The sequence below is a fragment of the Trachemys scripta genome, chromosome 10 (assembly GCF_013100865.1).
Source record: "Trachemys scripta elegans isolate TJP31775 chromosome 10, CAS_Tse_1.0, whole genome shotgun sequence".
NCBI classification, from domain to species: Eukaryota; Metazoa; Chordata; order Testudines; family Emydidae; genus Trachemys; species Trachemys scripta.
The window spans coordinates 8793777-8813648 of NC_048307.1; the positions used below are offsets into that span (position 1 = coordinate 8793777).

The following is a 19872-nucleotide window of genomic DNA, read 5'->3' on the forward strand; positions in this document are numbered from 1 at the left end:
CGTCCTAGCACTTCTGAGAGAGTCTCTGCATCCACACAACGGGATGAAACCTAAGGAACTGTTTGTGTGACCCTGACTGGCTATGCTAGTTTTGGCATGTATGTCTGTACTGCGATAAACTCGTGGCACCGAGTCACAGAGCCCAGGTCAGCTGGCTCTGGCTATAAAATTGCAGTGCAGATGATTTGAGCTTGGCCTGGAGCCTGGGCTCTGAGACCCCATGAGGGGTGGGAGCATCTCAGATAGGGTGACTAGATGTCCTGATTTTATAGGGACAGTCCCGATATATGGGGCTTTGTCTTATATAGGCACCTATTACACCCCACCCCGTCCTGGTTTTTCACACTTGCTGCCTGGTCACCCTAATCTCAGAGGGCAGGCATCAGCCCGAGCCTGAACAACTGCACAGCAGATTTATAGCCTTGCAAGCCCAAGTCAGCTGGCCTAGGCCGGCCACAGCCATGCCAGGGGTCTTTTGCCACAGTATAGTCATAACCTCAGTAACCGAGCTGGCAATATGTCGTTGAGTTCTGATTCACAGTCCCCTGCTCTGATCACTACAACCCATTTCCTCTGTAGAGCTAGATTCTGAAATCTTCTCCTCACGGCTCTGGCAACGTAGATGCCCTGATGAGCTGTTTGCCACGGCCTTTTCTGAGCAGAAGCTTTTAGTTATGCTAAACTGAAACTTTTGCATTTGCCAAATTCGTGGTCACTTAGTAGTAGGACCTCTGCTCCATTGGGTTTGGAGTGAAGTATGTGGTTTATTTTTAAAACAAAAAATTTTAAATATGGCTTAAACAGTTGTAGCTAAACCAGTTCCTAATGTGGTCTAGACAGTGCCTGTGTGACTTAAACCTTATTGTAGCAAAACCCATAGTCAGAGCTCGTACCCTACGTTCAAACCAAGTTTAAACATGGTTTCTTCTCTGTTTCTGTGTGAGGCTAGATGGCGGGTGGAGGATTTAACTAAGATTTGAAACCGATCTCCATCTTGGAAAGGCTGGTACAGGGCCGGTGCAACACCTTGTGCTCTGGGATTTCTTTGCTCTTAAAATAAAACTTTCGAAAGGGGGTTTTGTTCTAGCTGAAACAGCAGCCACTAGTGCTGCATGCTGGCGCTTACCCTTTCCTAGTCAATCTCTGTGCTGTCCGTTCTACAGTGAAGCACAAGTTAAAAAGTAGTAAATGTTTTTTATCTGACATCAACAACGATTTGAAATACACCCAAAGAAGATGCCTAATTGAACATGGCCACTTTTCTGACCATGGCTGCCTTTAAATGTAGTGAGGTAAGTCATATTTGCCATCTCCTTTCTGATATGGAAATAGCTGTGATGTTGCTAATTCATCTGTGTGAACTGAACTTCAGGGTCAAGTGAAAGAATGATCAAATGTTTGAACAATAAATAAAAACGAGTGGATTTGTCTTTCAAACCTTCCTGGCTGTAGTTTACTTTAACCTGAAATGCCGCCTTTTAGCCTGTGATGCCCAGCTGTAGCATATCCATAGGGCTTCTTAATTTGAAGAAGCTAAAATTTAAAGGAATGTATGCAGGGATGTGGGCTCGCAAACCCACAAGTAACTACATTTATCTTTGCAGACTTTGTAATTTTCTTCTGGAAAATCCAGATTATCCAAAGAAAGAAGGCAGAGTGGTTTTAAATCCCAATAGCAGCCTGCTCGCCAGCCAAGATGAGACAAAGGCAAGTGAAAAGTGTCTTCATGTTTAATATGCATCCCAGCAAACACATTCCATTTGGGCTGCTTTCAGTCTAAGCTTTTCCTTTCCATACATGTTTGTACACAATGCCTAGTGCAATGGGGCCCTGATTGGGGATCCTTTGGTATATTATAAATAATTCTATTAAAAGCATGCTTGTAAAATGACTTCCAAAGGGCTTTCTTCTACTGGGTCTTGGGCATCCCTAGTTCCTGCCAGTTTTTTCCTTCAAATGTACCGTACAAGACTGCATCACATGCAATCTCCTTCAATCAAGGAGAAATGGAAAGCACTCTGTCCTTTGTCGCTAGGTAATTGATATCAATATGGAGTGCTTCTGCACACCCAGTTCCTTGGAGTATGAAGTAGTCTGAAATTCTAATCCAATTCTCCATGTGGCGTTGGAGCACTACCGTTCAGTCACTAGACTGGCTAGCTGCTTCAGTGTATTTCCCCACTTTATTTCCATCAAAAGTAACTGGAAGGTTCCTTGTCTCCCCATTGGCTACTTTCCTTTTATTTAAGTAGAACTCAAATGGTTATACAGGGGCCAGACAGCATAGATATTAAGTCTCCTCCTCTTGAGAACGGAGCAAATCTTAATCCTACTCAGATGAACCCACTCATCATTAGAATAACCTAATTCTACACACACTGTGCACACTTTCAGAACAGTCAGTTTAGTTCTGGGTGGTCTTGCCAATGTTCGCTCATCACTGCTGAAAGAGGAAAGCCTTTTTATTTTTAAAAGGTCAGGCTTGCATTAACTCCTGTCTTAATTTTCTCTCCAGGTGCCTAAAGTGGACTACTTTGACTTTTCCAAACTCGCCCCGCTTGATCAACGGTGCTTTATCCAAGCAGCTGACCTCCTTATGGCCGACTTCAAAATGCTGAGCAGTCAGGACATCAAGTGGGCACTACATGAACTCAAGGGACACTATGCAATCACACGAAAGGTTCTTCAGTCAGATTCTGTTTTTCTTTCCAAGACTGCCTCTCCCTGGTGCTGGGAAGGGGGCAGCCTGGTTCCTTTGTTTGTTTGCACCATCTGCTAGTATTAAAAACGCTCCTTTACTTGGAGTGCAATTGATCTTCAGATCACTGGCTGGTAGGAAATAGCTTATTTTGTGACATTTCTGAAGCATCCCGTCTTGCTGCTGATGTTGTTATGCTTCTCCCAGAATAGAGTTATGGGGTGTGCTGGCTAGTTAGTGGTGATTACAACATAGCCTATCCCAAGGAACATTCCAGGCCTCATGGCCAAAAGGAGGTGTAATTGCCAGCAACGCCTATTCTAGCCAAATCTTAAGACAAATATGTCAGTTTTATACAAACACAACTTAAACATAACGGAGTGTCACCTCCTAAATTAGATGAGTAAGAAACAGATGTGATCAAACCCTTATGTAATTTACACTGATGTGCGAGATCCCTCTCTCCTCACTCATTCTTTTTCTAATCACCTGAGTTACGAAGAATTGGTTGAGTCTACTGAGCCATTCTGGCCCCCTTAGATTTAGCTTGCACGGTAGTTTTCTTTTTAGAAGACTATCCGTGTAGCAGAACTGCAGAGCAGCTCAAAGGAAGTGAGTTCAAGGGGCAATATGTTTAGTTTAGTTTAGTCTGAGTTGTTGCTGGCTAGTGACCATTTTTTTTTTTTCTGAAACTGTTAATCCTTTTCCCCCATCTAATACCACAACATTGAAATATGACTAAACACCTCAGACTAGCTTAATGCTTAGTAGAAAAGTTTTGCATGATCTGGCCCTAAACCTTCACAGATTACCTGCAAAAACATCCTTCAGAGTGTATTAGACTGTACCCACTGCTTTCTGGGTACTGGCATTGCAGCATTATAGATAGCACTTTAGGGGTTGTTGTATATCATTCCACTGTGCCTGAACAATAAAGCACTCCGTTTCCAACTTGATGTGATCTCCCCACATCTCTAAGGTGGTAGGATGAGTGAAGGATAGAGAAGCAGACTTATTTCTGAGGCTTTTGCTTCCCTATCTTCAAGTCAGGCTTGAAGGCCCTGTGAATTTGTAGTGCTTTCATGAACACACACACAGTTCTTGTTTTCTTGCAAAGAGTAGTGCAGACTTATCTGGAGTGATTGTGTTAACGTCCCTCTTTTCTTGTGGTGTGTGTGTTTCTTTGTTTTTGTTTTGTTTTTAAGGCCTTTTCCGATGCCCTCAAAAAATGGCAGGAGCTGTCTCCCGAAAACAGTGGGAAGCGAAAACGGAGGAAAGAAATGAACCAGTTTTCCTACATTGATTTCAAATTTGAGCAAGGTAAGTGGCAGATGGTGTTTATGGTAGTTTGTGTGCATCTTGCGAGCAGAGCTTACCCACCACAGAAGGAACCACTGTTAGGTGCTCTGACTCTGAAACCTCTACTTTTTCTTCCACTGTCTAGTATGAATGTGAAGACATGGTATTCTTCATGAATAAATACCATGTCTTTTTGATACAGTATTTGCTTCTGAGCTCCTGAAGTTGTATAATAAGTAGTGGTCTGTCATGTCACAGGTATAGATGAGGAAACACCCTGAGCTTTGTTCTCACTGCCCAGTCCCTTCTCATCCTGCTTTAGGTGATGTGAAAATTGAGAAGCGGATGTTCTTCTTGGAGAACAAGAGACGGCACTACAGGTCCTATGATAGACTCTCGCTTCTCCCACCCGTGCAACTGGAACAGGAGTTCTATGAACAGAAAATTAAAGAGATGGCCGAGGTGAGACTGTCATGAACTGCCCTCATCGTTGGTCGGTCTGTCTGTCTCCTGCAGAAATACAAATACCAGAACAAAACGTTGAATATCAATTCTCCCTCCTCCCCGTTCCCATTCATGACTTTTAGAAATGAGCTGTGGTTTGGCGCCTTGGGAATAGCCAAGCTAGCAACTTATTCAGAGCTTACTACACGCGTAGGCAGCTACCTACCATTTCTGCCTGGAGAAATCTCCCCGCAGCTCACATTTTCACTTGATTTGGGATGCTGAGCTGGAGTTAAAATGCCATTCTGGATCCTCCTTAATCCAGGGAAGAGGTGTGGTTTGATTTTGTTCCTTGAGTTATAGGACTGCTCATTCTCTGCCCCAGTAAGCTTTAAACCTCCTCCTCTGTTTGGCAGTAACATCCCTTCTTTTATCACAGTACTAATGGTAAGATTTCTTTTGGCGCTTAATACAGCACTATAACTAGCAAGCATGATCCCTGTTGTGCCTACAAGGCAATCTGTCTACCCACTTCACCTTCTGGAGGCTAGACACTATGCAGAACTCCTCGGTCTACCTACATTGAAACTAAAAGCAGAACCTAAACTCAAGTCTGCCAAAGCAGAACCCTGGCACCCATTACTACAAACTGTCTCTGCAGCTCAGATTCTAGGAAAGGACTGAGTTTATACCTTAACACTGACTTGTTGGGGAAAGAACTGCTTTAAAAACTTTATAAATTGATGGTGTTCCTTTTAAAAACAAGGCAGATGCTCTCAGAATCATCTCTGTAAAAGCCCTGGACTCTGGTATCTGCTCTGCACATTGGGTCTGCAAGAGCCTGAATTTGCTGCCTGTCTGGAATTTGGTTCATAGCAGCTGTGGGTTGAAGAGCAGAGTCTTAAATAGCTTGATGGGTATCTGCAATTGGAATGGTAGGTTGAGCAGTTTGTGGGCAGCCCGTCATGTGTAACATACTTCTGATTCCTAAATCTTAAGATTACATAAAAGTGTTTAGCGACTGGAATGGAGCCTTATTAGTTCTATAATTACAAATGCACATGTCTCTTTCAGCATGCAGACTTCCTTCTTGCCCTGCAGATGAACGAGGAGCAGTATCAGAAGGTCAGTAGCTCAATCACCTGATTTTTGTAATAAGTATTTGCATTTACTCCCTTATTTCTAAGCTGACTTGGTCTGGCTCCTCACATACTCCATTCATTTGCTGTAGGATTGCTTTTGCTGAGCTGGCAGAACCCCGATAGATAGATAGAGTGGGGGTGGGGTGGGGGGGGCGCAGGCGGGCTTTTAGAAAAGGTTATCAACAGCTGAGTCCAGGAAGGCAGTATGGATGCACGTAATGATCTGTAGTAACTCATTTGGTTGCTGCTTATAACTTGATTGGCCAGTGCCAGTACTGCAAAAGGTTAGTATCAGGGTTGCCATTCCTACGCACATTATGGCAATTTAAAACAGATGTGCTGTTCTTGGAGCGGCTTCTTTTCCATTCGCGGTGGAGGCTTGTTAGAAGTCTGAAAACTAAGCCTTTCCATTTCAGTTAAGAGAGATGATAGTTGGAGTTCTATTCAGCTGCCATAGATTACCTTTTTCCTTTCAATGGCTATTACCTTTAAGCTTTGGAGTGCATATAGGCCTTTACAAGGAAGGGAACATGCTTAGTGCTGTCGTATCACAGACAGGAACTGTGCAAGCTTCCCTGCCTCTACAACAGTGCTGCCAAGGCACCATATTCCTGACCTGTGATATGGATAAATATTCTTTGGGGTAGTTGTAGGCCACTAAACTTGAATCCTAGTCTCCAAATGTGAATGGTGCATTCTGCCCCTTTCCTCCCCTTCTAGTGATACTTTTATTCTTCTGTAGTTCAAATCTCCTAATTCTTAACACTTAGGCAGCCTAGCAAGTACACCAAATCATGCATGGGTTTGGTAATTGGGTACAGTGATAGCTTGTCCTATATCGCAGTCTGTTTAGAGAGTGGTTAATGCCTCCATTTTTTAACTTTCTTGGGGAATTTAAACTCTAAACAAAGCAACTATTTGTTACAAACTGTAGCTACTCTTACTCATTAGAAATGCTCATGCCACTTTCAGCTTATTGGGAGTCTCAGACTGGGTGGTGAGGTTCTCTCAACTGCATATGCTAATTTTATGGATGTCTCATTTATATATTTCCAATAGCCTATCGCTGTAGTTACTTGGGTTGGATGGTGGGGGAATTAATCTTTTTAATGGGTTGCAGGATGGTCAGATGATCGAGTGTCGTTGTTGCTATGGGGAATTTGCATTTGAGGAACTGACGCAGTGTGCAGATGGTCACTTGTTCTGCAAGGAGTGCCTAATCAAATATGCTCAGGAGGCAGTCTTTGGCTCTGGGAAGGTAAGTGTCCCAACAAGAGAATGAAAGGTGGATGGAGGCATCATGTGTAAGCTCATGTAATCAATAATGTGAAGTATGTGGTTATGCTGGAGGAATTTGTGAACTTGGTATAACTGCACTTCTTGTGAAGTGTTCCATCGTGTGGAACACACTCAGACTTTAGTAGCAAAAAACCAAATTTGTCTTGCCCTCCTGCAGATAGCTAACAATTGCCTACTGGGATCTTTGTCACTGAATTGAATATCTCCTTAACAGTGCTAAATGCACAGAAACTTAATGTCTGGTTAAGGTTACATAGTTAAGCAAGCGGAATTAAGGTTCTCGTAGCAACATTTTTCCCAACAGTGTGCAGTTGCCCCTGTCAATAGCCAGGCTCAATGGGGTGAGTAAAAGAGAGACAATATTTTCAATTTCTTCCTATGTCTTTGCTTCCAAACCAGAGCCATAACCTGGTTTTGCACAATGGGGTAGGTTGGTGGCTGGGGCTCAAGATTTGAACTCTGAGGTGGAGGTTTTCAAGCTGGGGGGTGAGCCCTCCTAAGGGGGCATGGAGGGACTGGGGCGGGAAGTTGCGATGCCAAGTGGCTCAGACTTCCGCCCCTGCGGTGGGGTTCGGGTTTCGGCACTCAGGTAGGGAGCACTGACTCACCTTTTTTTTTTTTTTTTTTGTCTGGATTGGAGGGGGCACAACTAAAAATTATAATTCAAAGGGGGGCTCAGCTCAAAAAGTTTGAAAACCGCTGCTCTGAGGCGTGCAGGGAGTGAAGTCTTAGGGGATTCTCCTGTGTAGTGTTCCAATTCCATTTTTTTGTTTTAGCTTTTAGATATCTATACATTCATTGATATTAGTACACCTCTACCTCGATATAACGCTGTCCTCAGGAGCCAAAAAATCTTACCATGTTATAGGTGAAACCATGTTATATTGAACTTGCTTTGATCCACCGGAGTGCGCGGCCCCGCCCCCCCGGAGTGCTGCTTTACCGCGTTATATCCGAATTCGTGTTCTATCGGGTCGCGTTGTATTGAGGTAGAGGTGTATGTACCATGTCTCGTGGTGCAGCTTGAAGTGGAGGAACTGAAGTGTAGTGGTATAGCAATACTAATGCCTAGTTGAACGTCTGTGACTTTAAAATAAGGCCACACAGGGGGTTGTGACAACAAAAATATGCACTTAGCAGGCTTTATCTCATAAAACAATGTCCCTGTTCTGTTCGTAAGGTAGAAATATTTTGAAATATTTGAAAAGGATGAATTCTGCCATTAATGATCTACTTACCTTCTGTGGGAAAATGGCCACTGCACAAAATGATTGACCGTGTTTGATAGCTGAGTATTTACATGGTATATGGCACTTGTTCCCCTTCCACCTCTGCACATATGTAGACATCTGCTGTGGTCACATCGGGAAATGTCAGTTTCAATACCAACATTTTCTTTGTTTTAGGCCACTCGGTTCTGTTGAATCAATCTTGATTCAGTAGAATTGAGCGGTGCCTTACGTGTTATGAGCTTTCATTGTCTCTTCTTCTCTTCCCTCACCAATGTAGTCAGAGCTCAGCTGCATGGAAGGGAGCTGCACATGTTCATTCCCGACCAGTGAGCTGGAGAAGGTACTCCCAGAGAACATCCTGTGTAAATACTATGAGCGGAAAGCTGAGGAAGAGGTGGCCGCTGCCTGTGCGGATGAGCTAGTCAGGTAAGTTCCCAGCGTGTCAAAGTGGGTTAATACTGTGAGATAGATGAACAAGTGGTCGTTCGACAGCTAGTGTTGCAGTAGATTCTGGTTCTATAGCCCAAAACATTAGCTGGCTTAGTAATACAAGGCAGCTGGATTTTTTTTTAAAGGCTGTTTGTAATTGAGGCATCTGACTTTTTTACCCCTGAATATTTGTATTCATAGAAGCTTGCTTTCTTTGGTAGGTAGAAACCGATCCAGATCAATAGAGCGTTGCATCCTTTGTGGTTTGTCAGCTCTGCACTAATCCTTTGTGTGACATTAGTCTAGAAGCAGCACTAAGCACATGATCTTTAGGACACAAAGAGGGGTTGCAATCAGAGAACTGTAGGAAGAGAAGAGGCAGTGCTGAGGTCATTGAATCGTTTCTTTGATAGACCGGCCTTAGCTGGCCACCTTGTTAATGGGCGTGTGGATTTGTTACAACAGAGTTACTGAATACAGGATGTTAATGTTGTTGTCTTTTTTTTGCACTGTAGGTGTCCTTTCTGTAACTTCCCGGCACTCCTGGACAATGATGTGAAGCGGTTCAGCTGTCCCAATCCTCGCTGCAGGAAGGTAAAAGGCTGATATTTACCTGGTCGTCTCTTTCAGAGTTCTGAGGTATAGCGCTTGAGGGCTGCTCTGTTTTGCTAGCGGTATGAAATGTGCATGTGACATGGGTGTGGTGGAGGGATAGAATTCTTGCCAAGGTGACTTGTTGGTCTTCTGTTAAGGCACGTGACTAAACGCAGAACTGCATTTCAGGGTACTGTTAATACAGACCTGGTTAAATCCAGTTCTGTGTGCTCCGCTTAGGAGATGGGTGCACAGTAATGTCTCTCAAGATACTTAAGCACAAGTTTAAACTGGACTTGTAATAGGGTCTTTTTAAAATGTCATTTGGCTTTTATGACCATTCTCACTGTAATGAAACTTTAAGAGAACTGGGGAAACCAAAATCAAATTCCATAATAGAATGACACTTTCTATTGTTGCTGCATGTCACCACTCTGGGTCCAGACTTCGTAAGTAGTGCCAGAAAGTCACCATCTGCAGGGTTTACATGAAATCTGTACACTCAAAGGACTGGGAATTTACGTACTCATCACGAAACCCACTAATTAGCACCCTTGTTGCCATCTCCGCAGAGGGCTTAGCCACTGAATGGGTCCTGGAGAGTGAGCCACCCTTTCAGCCATGGAGGTAGTCTCACCAGATCGAGAGAGGTACACTGGCAGAGCAGAATAGGGAAACCTTGAACTGCCACAGCTTGTGCTGCATCTGCTCTGTAGAGAAATAGGATTTAGTTTCTTCTAGAGACTGAGTGCTAAATGCATGTAGAATCTTGATGGTAGGACTTCTAAATTTTTTCTCAGAGTGCCTTCTAACTCACTGGTGCCAATGAATTCAGACCTACATGGTGTCTTTATCCAAGCTCTAATACCTAATGAGTCTCGCTTAACTTAAGCCACAATTTCAGGGACTCTTATGGAATGGTCTGTATCACAGAAGCTCCTGTCTTAAATGAATCGCGCTCATGCTTGTAGCTGTTGTAGCCACTGAGAGTTCTTAATTCTAAATTTTGTGTGGCCATTTGCCTATGATGAGAAGTAATCAACTTGTACTGGAAGTCTCATTTTATTTTTTTGGAGTAACTTGTATTGCTAAGAATAGATAACTACATTATTGTCAGCATTGTGAAGCTGAGAGCAAGACTAGCCTGATGAAGGATCAGCAGTTGTTTTTTGGATTCTGGCATACCGACCCATTGAACTAATGTCAGCCGGTACTGCCAGCCCAAGTGATAACTACAGCATCCAGACATGTAGGTTAAGGAAGACTGAGAACCACTAGATGGCACCAGTGACTTGTGCACAATCAACCAATTTTTAAAACTGCTTGATAAAAGAATAGAACCCTCCTCCTTTTTTTTTTTTTTTTTTTTTTTTTTTTTTTTTAAGTGAACCATACAGGTCAATCCCACAGGTTACAGCAAATTAGGAGTTTAAATATTTGAAGAATATTACAGTATTCTAAAATTACAGGTATTTGTTTCAGAATGTAAAGTTATGGCATGAAGGTATGGCAGTGTTTTCATGTTGAGCAGTGCTTCAAATGCACTAGCCTTTTGTTTGGCTGGCTCTTCTGATACCACAATATTTCAGGCTAACTTGCCAGTACTTAAAACAGGGACTGGATTTCCACAATATCAACAGCTTGTATTGGTGCATTAGCCAGAGGTCTATGGGGGTGATCAGGATTTTTAGAAGATTACTTAAAAAGAAACAATTTTGGGCTTAATAGGAAGAATCAATGTGTTTCTTGAAATGGGAGGACTTGCCCGTGCTTTGTAGCTGTGGTTGCAACGGTTTCCCCAAGTTCCATCTATCTTGCGTCTTTCCATGACGGGGATTTTACCAGTTAACATCCCCATTTGCGGGAAGCTTTTTTTTAGTGAAGCGCATAAAGGGTTAGTATGGGAACGTGGGGTGATGCAGGAGAGCAGTGGATGCTCGATATCGGAAGGGTTGCAGAGACTCAACAGTGGTGCCTCCAGCAAGTTACGACAGCTGGCTCTGGAATCCCTCCTTGGCTGGAAGGACTTCGGCTGCAATGCAAAACGTAAAGTGAAGGGGAGTATAAAGTGAAGTGGTAGGGGTGAAATGAGAGCCTTGAGGTTTCAGCAGAGGGGACACAGGATCCTTGTGAGGGGGCAGGGAGTGGCGAACCAGATGGTGGTCCCATAGCGTTTTCATACTCTCTCTCAGCCTCTCTGGTCTTAATTCCAGGGTTCACACTGATGTTTGGCTTCTCCCAAAACTTCCCCTAAAATCTTGTAGAGTGGTGGTTGGTTCAAGTTTGGGCCAAAAGTATATCTGCACCCCTTGAAGAGTTGAAAGTGTTAGCCCTTGGCTGTGTGCTTCATCGAGCCTACAGCATGCAGGCATCATGCCAGACACTCTGCTGGGCTATTGCTTGTGCATCTCTCGCACGTGATCAGTCCTCGAAGCGGCTGAGACGTAACCAGTCTTAACATCAGCAATGGACAGAATTGCCAGTAAGAGGGAGGCCTTGCCAGTTGCCTACAGTAACTACTGTATATGAAGAGCGTGTAATGAGCAGGGATCCTAGCTTTCTGTGATAACAAAATTGTGATTTAAAAAAAATAAAACAAAAAAACAAACATAAAAATCAGTGTTTTTCCATGATTAAAATGAAACGTTGAACTTTAGTTTCCCGGGTCACAATATATAGGTATCAGTTAAACATAATGTTTTACGGATATCTTTTTAAGCGTGTCTGAAGCCTACCAATGCCATCAATCATTATAATAAAATAAAATTAATAGAATGATCCAGTTACAGTGCGTTGTCTCTTTACTGTTGCCAATGCCTCTGCTGTTTCAGCCTCGTTTTCATTCCGTTTGCGTCGTGCTTTCCACGTGTTGTAGAATTGTCTGCCTTTGAACATTCCTGCATAAAGTACAGAATAGCACATTACTTACCAATATGAAATTTGTCCTTGCTAAACTCAGTGACACGGTCTTTAGGGGTGATTTTTAAAGTGTTTGCCATCTTTACATAACTTTAATTACTCATATCTGGAGGCTGAAGTGAAATTTGAGATGCATTAAAACACGACCCCCCTATACGCTGTTGAGTAACCGCTATATGCCAGAAGCAGGTTATTGGAGTATGTTTAGCTATGTATATTTAAAGCACATTCAAAAATCAACCACAAGAGGGGGAGGTTGTGTGCGTTGAATAAGTGACACTGGCACTTTTGGTAACATTTAGTAAATAGTTTTTACGTTCTGTGAAAAAATAACTATAGATTCTCCGTAAAAATACCACAATTACTGCATTTTTCTGTGGCAAATGGATTTCTAGTATCTCTGGTAATGAGTCCACCCCATCTGTCAGTGCCATTGCATCTCCAGCTGTGATATGTGAAGTTTCTCTCTTAGTGAGCTGCCCAGACCTTGCGTCTTAATGTCACCTGCTGGTTGGAGGGAGTATAATAAAGCTTAATTCACCGAGGAGAAACCTAGCTCAAGCAACTCTGCAAGTAAAGAAAAGATTCTTGTACCCGTGCAATGTGGTCTGCGTGTGTTACATGAATGTCCTCTTGTATATTAAGCATTGAGCTTGTCAGTGTTTTGTATTGAGTTATAGCAGGGGTAGGCAACCTATGGCACGCGTGCCGAAGGTGGCACGTGAGCTGATTTTCAGTGGCACTCACACTGCCCAGAACCTGGCCACCGGTCCGGGGGGGCTCTGCATTTTAATTTAATTTTAAATTAAGCTTCATAAACATTTTAAAAACCTTATTTACTTTACATACAACAATAGTTTAGTTATAGACTTAGAGAAAGAGACCTTCTAAAAAGGATAAAATGAGTTTTACAGTACGCGAAACCTTAAATGAGTGAATAAATGACGACTCGGCACACCACTTCTGAAAAGTTGCCGACCCCTGGGTTATAGGCAGTTAGCTTTGTGGAGCTGCTAACACACATCATGCAATTCTCTGCTGGCTGAAGCTAAACCTCTGTGAGTTTCAAGGCATTCGATCAGTTCTGTAGTGAGCCACGTACATGATGTGTGTAGGAAGAGGCTGCACACAGTGGTGTCAGGTTTGCAGCAGCACTCTGACTTGCCAAATATGAGTGGGACTAGCCAGTGCTGGTGATGCATTACAGCGCCTCTATGCTGCCTCACATCAAAGTAGACTTCTGTGCAGCCGTGGCATTTGAACCTTCCAGCCCTCTAATGACGCATGTTACTTTCCCATGCGTTTTGACATGCTGAGGTCTTTGCAGTTTTCCAAACTGAAGCTGCCAAGCCCTTTGATGAAATTACCAAGCAGCATTTCTCTCATGACTTCAAAAACTAAAAGGGCAGGCGCTCATCCACAAGGGAAATTCTCTTCCTCTCTGAAAAGAGAACTTCTTCTCCCCCAGTGTGGCCCCCATGATCAGCTTCCATAAACTCCTGTGTGTGCAGGCAGTGCAGTTTGGTGTGTTACATGGTGTGCTTGCAGGTATCACAGACCCTTTGTGTTGTGGGCGGGGGAGATTGTCACCCCTCTTGGCAGTCACAGCACAAAGCACTGCAGGACTTCCAGACAGCTAAAAAGATGACAAGGTGAAAGATGTTGCCATGGTAATAACACATGCACGAAGCAGCACTGTCCCTCTGGGTGCTGGGGAGCTCAGAACACCAAGCAGAATAATTTCAAGCTACACTGGAACCTTCCGCTGCATGGTAGCTTCTTGCATTTCCTAGATTCGCTTTCTTCACTCCCATATGTCACTGAGGAGCCATTCTCTTCCCTGACAAGCTGGGCTGCCTTCCTCTTTTTAGAGGGTGGTGCCTCCTAGAGTGCAGAAACTCTCCCTGCCTCTGAGCTGAATGGCCCTCTGACTAGATAGCTTCCAGGAGTAATGTCTCCTTTAAATGAGGCTGTGATTAGGAAATGAATGTGCCCGCTTAGTACTCACTGCTATCCTGCTGGGAAAAAAAAAGGGTGATTCTGAGATACCTACATTCATGGAAAACCCTCCTGCCGCTTTGCCTTTAGATCGTCAGTATCGTTCCCTTGGCTACAGCCAGGCAACTATTGGATGTTGTTGTTGTTTTTTTTAAAGCTGCTGCTGGAGCTGCCTTCCAGGATTGAGTTGAAGGTGGTGACTATGAACAAGCTCACCCAGTTGCTTTTAACCTTCCTTTCCTATTGAACTGAAATCCTGACTAAGCTGGTACAGAGCTTTTGCTAGCGAGCTCTATTTGAACATGGCCCTTTCTAGCGGGGTGCGAACAACGCATCTCTGGTCTGTGTTAACAGGCGTGAACCGCATTGTACAGAGGGCATTACATGATCAGCCAGCTTTAAAGTTACCAAGGCAATCAGTGGGGTTTGCTCCTCAAATTGGGGTCCGTGCAGAGGACTACTGTAGGAAACAGCTCTATTTGCTACAGAGCAGTTATGCCACCCAAGCTACATATGTCTTGGTTGTACCCTACAAAAGAAGATTTCTATATTGGAGGAAAATGTTTGTGTAAACAAAGGACCGACCAGCTGAGAGTAAACACAAGGTGACATCACATTCCATGGTAGACTCTCCTCCCCTCCCCCCCCCCCCGCCCAAGCATGTAATTTTAGAAACAAATACATGCCACCCAACAATATTCTTCATCTGCTTTTCATAGGTTTGGGCAGTTAAGCTTTAAATGCCTATATGGCCCTACGACTTAAACTGCATCAGGGACTCTGTCACTATCTGGACGAACAACGTGGAAAGAAATTCTTCCAGTTAAAGAAATTAAGCTTGTCCAAAATGCCCCCGAGTTGGATGTGGATATGGAGAATTGCTTAATTCTCCTTGTTTTGCAACATTTTTCCCAGCTGCTGAGTCTGCTGTGTCTCATTCAGCTTCCTGACAGCAGTGCAAACATTTCGAAGGTCCCATGCTCTTGTGTCACTCCCTATTCATCAGTTCATATGCCTGGGCTCTGTGTATTTCACTGAGAGTATTTATTTATTCAGATTTAGTTGCCGCTTTTATTTTGTCTCTCTGCTTTTGGGGGTGGGGGGCAAGGCTGGAGATGGCTGTTTCGCTTACAGTGAATCCCCCTCTTCCTGCCTGGTGGTGGTGACCTCCAGTCCCAGGTTCATTTTTTTTAAATTCCCTCATCCTATTTGAATAGAATTTGCTGGGGTGGGGAAGGAATGGAAATGTGATGCAGCAGATCTTGCCCCTGTCCATACTGATGGGGTTTGGTATGAACTTAGGTGTGCTCGCGCATGCATGTGCAGACTCTCATGGGGCAACACGCTACTCACTTGTGCCTTGTCCAGTAGAACCATTTTGAGGCTGTCTCTTCTCTTTGCTAATGACCCTGCCCACCCTCAGTTGCAGTTCCCTGGGGTTCAGTGGATGTATGTCTCTGTACTCCACGGCTTTGCTTTTTCCCCCTTCCGATGAATGCCTTTTGTGCACCCTTCTAGCTGAATGGTGTAGATGGGAACAGGCTCCATTATATTGCTGCCAAAACCACAACAAATGGCAAGTTTCCGTCTGTCGTCTACGCTCAGCTCTAAGGCACTCTGTTGCTGGGCAGGCAATTCATTTTTCTACCATAAAAGGGCAATGAAACTTGTCTGTAGCCTTGGTGCTCTCTGCACTGCAGTCAGAAAGCAGGACAAGGGGAGATGCTATCGACAGCAGCAGCAGCGATATTACAGCAGAAGCTTTGGAATTTCAGTATCTGCTCCTCAAAGGGACTGGGGGGGAGGGGAGTAGGGAGGGACCAAGACCAGAGGGAGGCTGGGGGTGAGTGTACTCTCTGCAGATAATGTCCCTTTTGACTCTGTGATGAAGTGCCAAAGCAAGGTAGATAACAGGGTGGGAAGAAAGCACTGGTGGAATAGCAAAGTCTATTTAAAGGAATAGATCCCACATACGAATAAAATGTGTGCACCAAACCACGGGACCTATCCTCCAAGGTGCTTAATGTCCAACTCCCAGGGAAATTGCTGAGAGTCGACTTTGCTCAGTACCTTGCGAGATCAAGGCCCTTTACACATACGTAAAGGAAAGGTGTACGCTCGAGATGTGCGGGGAAAGTAAAACATAGTTTTAAAAACTGACCTGATGAGAGAGAGAGAGAGAGAGAGAGAGATGAGTGAAATAATGTGTCTCTGTTGTGTATCTAACCCAAAGCCTCCTAAAACAGGAACTTTCAAACCAGGCTCTATAAAAATAGCCCATGTAAGTCAGTGCAATTTAGTGCAACACAATTTATTCCTGTACTCGGTTTCTACCATATAAAGCAATATCCATTCAGTGAAAAGATGATTGTAACACTCTTCTGCCACTGACCCAGAGGATGCATCTTTTCAGGTCCATAAGAGGTAGTGCTGTCTTCCCTTTATAGCTCAGTCCTTTGGGCCTCTACTGAGCAGAGGCAATAAGATGGATCTGACTTCATGTGGGATGGAAACTTAGTTTGCTAGTAATAGAGTTGAGGCAATCCATTCCTTCCACTTAAATTGTAGCTAGACTCAGCCCAGAATCATGTGGCGGTGGTGAAGATAGTTGACTATCTTGACAATTACTCAGATTCTTGTTGGTGTGTCAGGGCAAAATTGCCCTGAACACTAGTTATTGATCAGCTGGTGGATTTCAGGATCACTATTTAATGTTGCAAGAGTGTTCTGGCCAGGTGATGCCGGACTGGAAAAGCTGGTTGCTTGCCTCTGTATGGCAACCTATGGAAAGTGCATTCCATACATCTTTTAACCGGACTGTAACTACTGCCACTGACACAGAGGTGGGGTGTGAGACTGTTTTGACTCACTGGGTGGGGGAAGGATTGCCCAGAGGCAAGTCTGGGGATCTTCTGCAGCCTGAGACTTGTCTTAAATTCAGCACACCTTCCTTGAGACACCCCCCGCAAAGATAAAGGGGGAGTGGTGCCATGCTTGGTTTCTTCTGTTCAATGATAAGGAACAAAAGGGAGAGGGTAATTTAATGTGATCACTGCGATGTTTTAGAAGGGTCATGGAGGCAACTCTGAACCTCTGTACGAACAAAAGTTAGTCATTGAATTTATTACATTTTCCCCTCAATGTTGCATATTCCCTATTTACAGTTTGCATTTGTCCTCGGAGCAGACAGGGAGGCGAACAGGCTAATCTTTGCTCAGAGACCTGAGAACCACTCCCCACTTCAGACATTAAAATCAGCTGACTTCTGAAAAGGAAAGGCCATGAGTCACTCTCTTAAACCAGTGAGTAAAGATTAGAGATGGGCCAGTGAGTGAATAAACCCCAGACCTGCCCCAGCACACTTCTCTGGGGCTCTGCTGATGGGAGTGTTCTTAAGCTTGGTCCTGAGGTGGAAAAGACTATAAGTATTCCCAGGCCAATTTTAAAACATTATTCTGAACTTATTCAAGACACTAAATCTCCTCTTTCCCTCTCTCTCACACTGAGATCCCTATCACAACCATCACTGCTCTGTTTCCTCAGTTTTGTCCATTAGAGAGCTGTAAAACCTATGGGATGACAGAACGACTTTCAGCACACACCTTGACTTGCACTAGCTAGTCATGCTCTTGCAATGGTAATTCTGAACATTTTGGGGGTGTGGGGTGGTGAAAAAAGATTTGCACTTCAGAAAAGTGCATCAGGATGGCATGTCCTTGTATATGCAGCACAAAGATGTGTTTAGCTTCCCCATTCTGTACTAGTGTAAACAGGTTTCTGCATGTGAGACAGTCATCAGGCTTCCTGGGCTAATTCAAGGCCACTGTATCTGCCTGTCTCTGAGGCTGACGGTGGAGTTTGTTTCCTAATTTGGTCACAGCATGCTTGGGGCTGGCTTGCTTCACTTTTTTTTTATTATTATTATTTTTTTTAAAGCACTTGTCCTTTTGTATCATTGTAGTGGAGGGGAAACTGTTCATATCAGAGAACCTACAGTTAATCTCACTTCCTCTCCATAGAGGAAGTGACACTTAAGGTCTCTGCAGCTTTAAAAAAAAAAAAAAAAAAAAAAAAGTGAAGCTAACCTAGAATCTATGCTGATGACCTCCATCTTCTTTCCCCCTACTCATCCCGTCACTGTCCTTTCTGAATGCTCAGGAGCTAATCTTAATGATCTTGTTGGTTGAGAATCCCATATGGATAGTCATTTGAACTTTTAATGCCAGAAGAATTTTGAAAATTATTACTTTTCTCATGAAAAGGGAGAAGATTGTTAAAGAAAGGTTTAAAAAAAGCCAAACACATTCACCTGCATTTTGACTGTTTCGTAGGTACTATTATAAACAGCATTTGCATTTTTGTGTGTGTATGGCAAAGAAGGGGGGTTAGTGACTTACCTGATCTCCTTATGAGAGGTTGGATTTTGTTTTTATTTCATACAGCATCAAAAGGGAAGCAGTGTGACTGGCAAGGGACAATGTGAGAGCTAAATGGCCTATAAAAACAAGTAAGTAAGTAGAGAGAATGAGGCACTTGTGACCCTCTCTAAAACAGGGCTGATCTTTCATCTCCCCCCCCCCCCCCAAAAAAAAACAACAACAAAAAAGCACAGCCAAATTGCCATTGATTGCTGGAATACAAGAGGAAAAACTTACTAATGGTCCAACAGTCAGGAATTCTGTTAAACTCTCCACGTTTTGGGGTTGAAGTGGGCAGCCAGAGCTGTTTTATCACTCAAACGAACAATCCTATATTAGAAAGGTAACAATAAAATGTGATCATTGTCTCACCTGGAAGCAAATGTGGAGACAAACAGCTGAAGAATCAATAACTAGCCTGTAGCTTTGGTTTTGATTCATAGGCTGTACTTCTCAGGGAAAAAAATGGGTTTTCCAGGTGAATCTGATCTACGTTGTACCACAGGCAACTCTTTTCGTAAGAGTTGTATTGCTGTGCCTTGTGCAGGGAGAGACAATGCTCTTGCAATCCTTGCTGTGAGGAGGAAGAGGAGGAGGAGGCCTTCTGTTCCAGACCCTGCAGGGTCTGGAACATAAGATCTCTCACCTTTCAGAGATTTGAAATGCAGGAGCACACCCCCAAATCTCTGAACTCCTCTGCTTCTGTTGTGGGTGCGGAGTGCACATCATTCATACCATGTGGTTTACCCATGCGACACTGCTTTAGGGTGCACCATTAAGAGATGATGAATGTGGGCGTGAAACAGAAGCCAGATATAGCCCGTCTCTGTAGAAATCTTTCTGTGGTGTGGAAGCTAATGTAGTAGTAGTGTGCCGACTGTATAGCTACAACTGCCCTCCATTTCATATGCTATAACTGCCAAATGCAAAATATACAGTACTGACCCCGACAGGCAGTAACAGTAGTCGCCATGTTGAAAGTGAAATTGTGCTTTTCAGTTTTGTAAAAATCACCGAGGGTTGGGGTGGGGTGTAGGGTTACCATATTTTGTGCCTCCAAATGGAGGACACTCCCCGGGGCCTCAGCCCCGCCCACGCCCCCCGCCCCAACTCCGCCCCCTCCCAAAGTCTCCGCCCCCTCCCCTGCTTCCCGCGAACATTTAATTCGCGGGAAGCCTGAAGCAGGTGGGGGGGGGCGGCTCCAGCCTGGGGCGGCTCGGGCCCTGGGGTGCTGGCCCTGACCGACCACCCTCGGCGGCCCGGCTCCCGGGCCCGGCCCGGCTCGGCTCCCGGCCCCGCGGGCCCGGACCGGCACCACGGGCCCGGCCCCCCGGCTCCCGGCCCGGGCCCCGCGCCCAGCCCGGCCCGGCACTGCGACCCAGGCCGGGCCAGGGTCGCAG

The 19872-nt window shown here is 44.3% G+C and overlaps 1 protein-coding gene across 5 annotated transcripts in view; it reads left to right on the forward strand.

The window, feature by feature from the left end:
- The window catches only part of RNF216 (ring finger protein 216), a 128610-nt gene that overhangs the window by 36653 nt on the left and 72085 nt on the right, over positions 1 to 19872 (forward strand). For all 5 annotated transcript variants that reach the window (XR_004647309.1, XM_034782824.1, XM_034782825.1 and 2 more), the window contains exons 6-13: positions 1605 to 1707; positions 2516 to 2680; positions 3904 to 4018; positions 4320 to 4459; positions 5516 to 5566; positions 6704 to 6841; positions 8392 to 8540; positions 9059 to 9137. Coding sequence is in view for 4 of the 5 variants with exons in the window: in XM_034782824.1 (XP_034638715.1) it covers positions 1605 to 1707; positions 2516 to 2680; positions 3904 to 4018; positions 4320 to 4459; positions 5516 to 5566; positions 6704 to 6841; positions 8392 to 8540; positions 9059 to 9137 (940 nt within the window). In the remaining variant the exon portion in view is untranslated. The remainder of the gene's footprint in view (positions 1 to 1604; positions 1708 to 2515; positions 2681 to 3903; positions 4019 to 4319; positions 4460 to 5515; positions 5567 to 6703; positions 6842 to 8391; positions 8541 to 9058; positions 9138 to 19872) is intronic.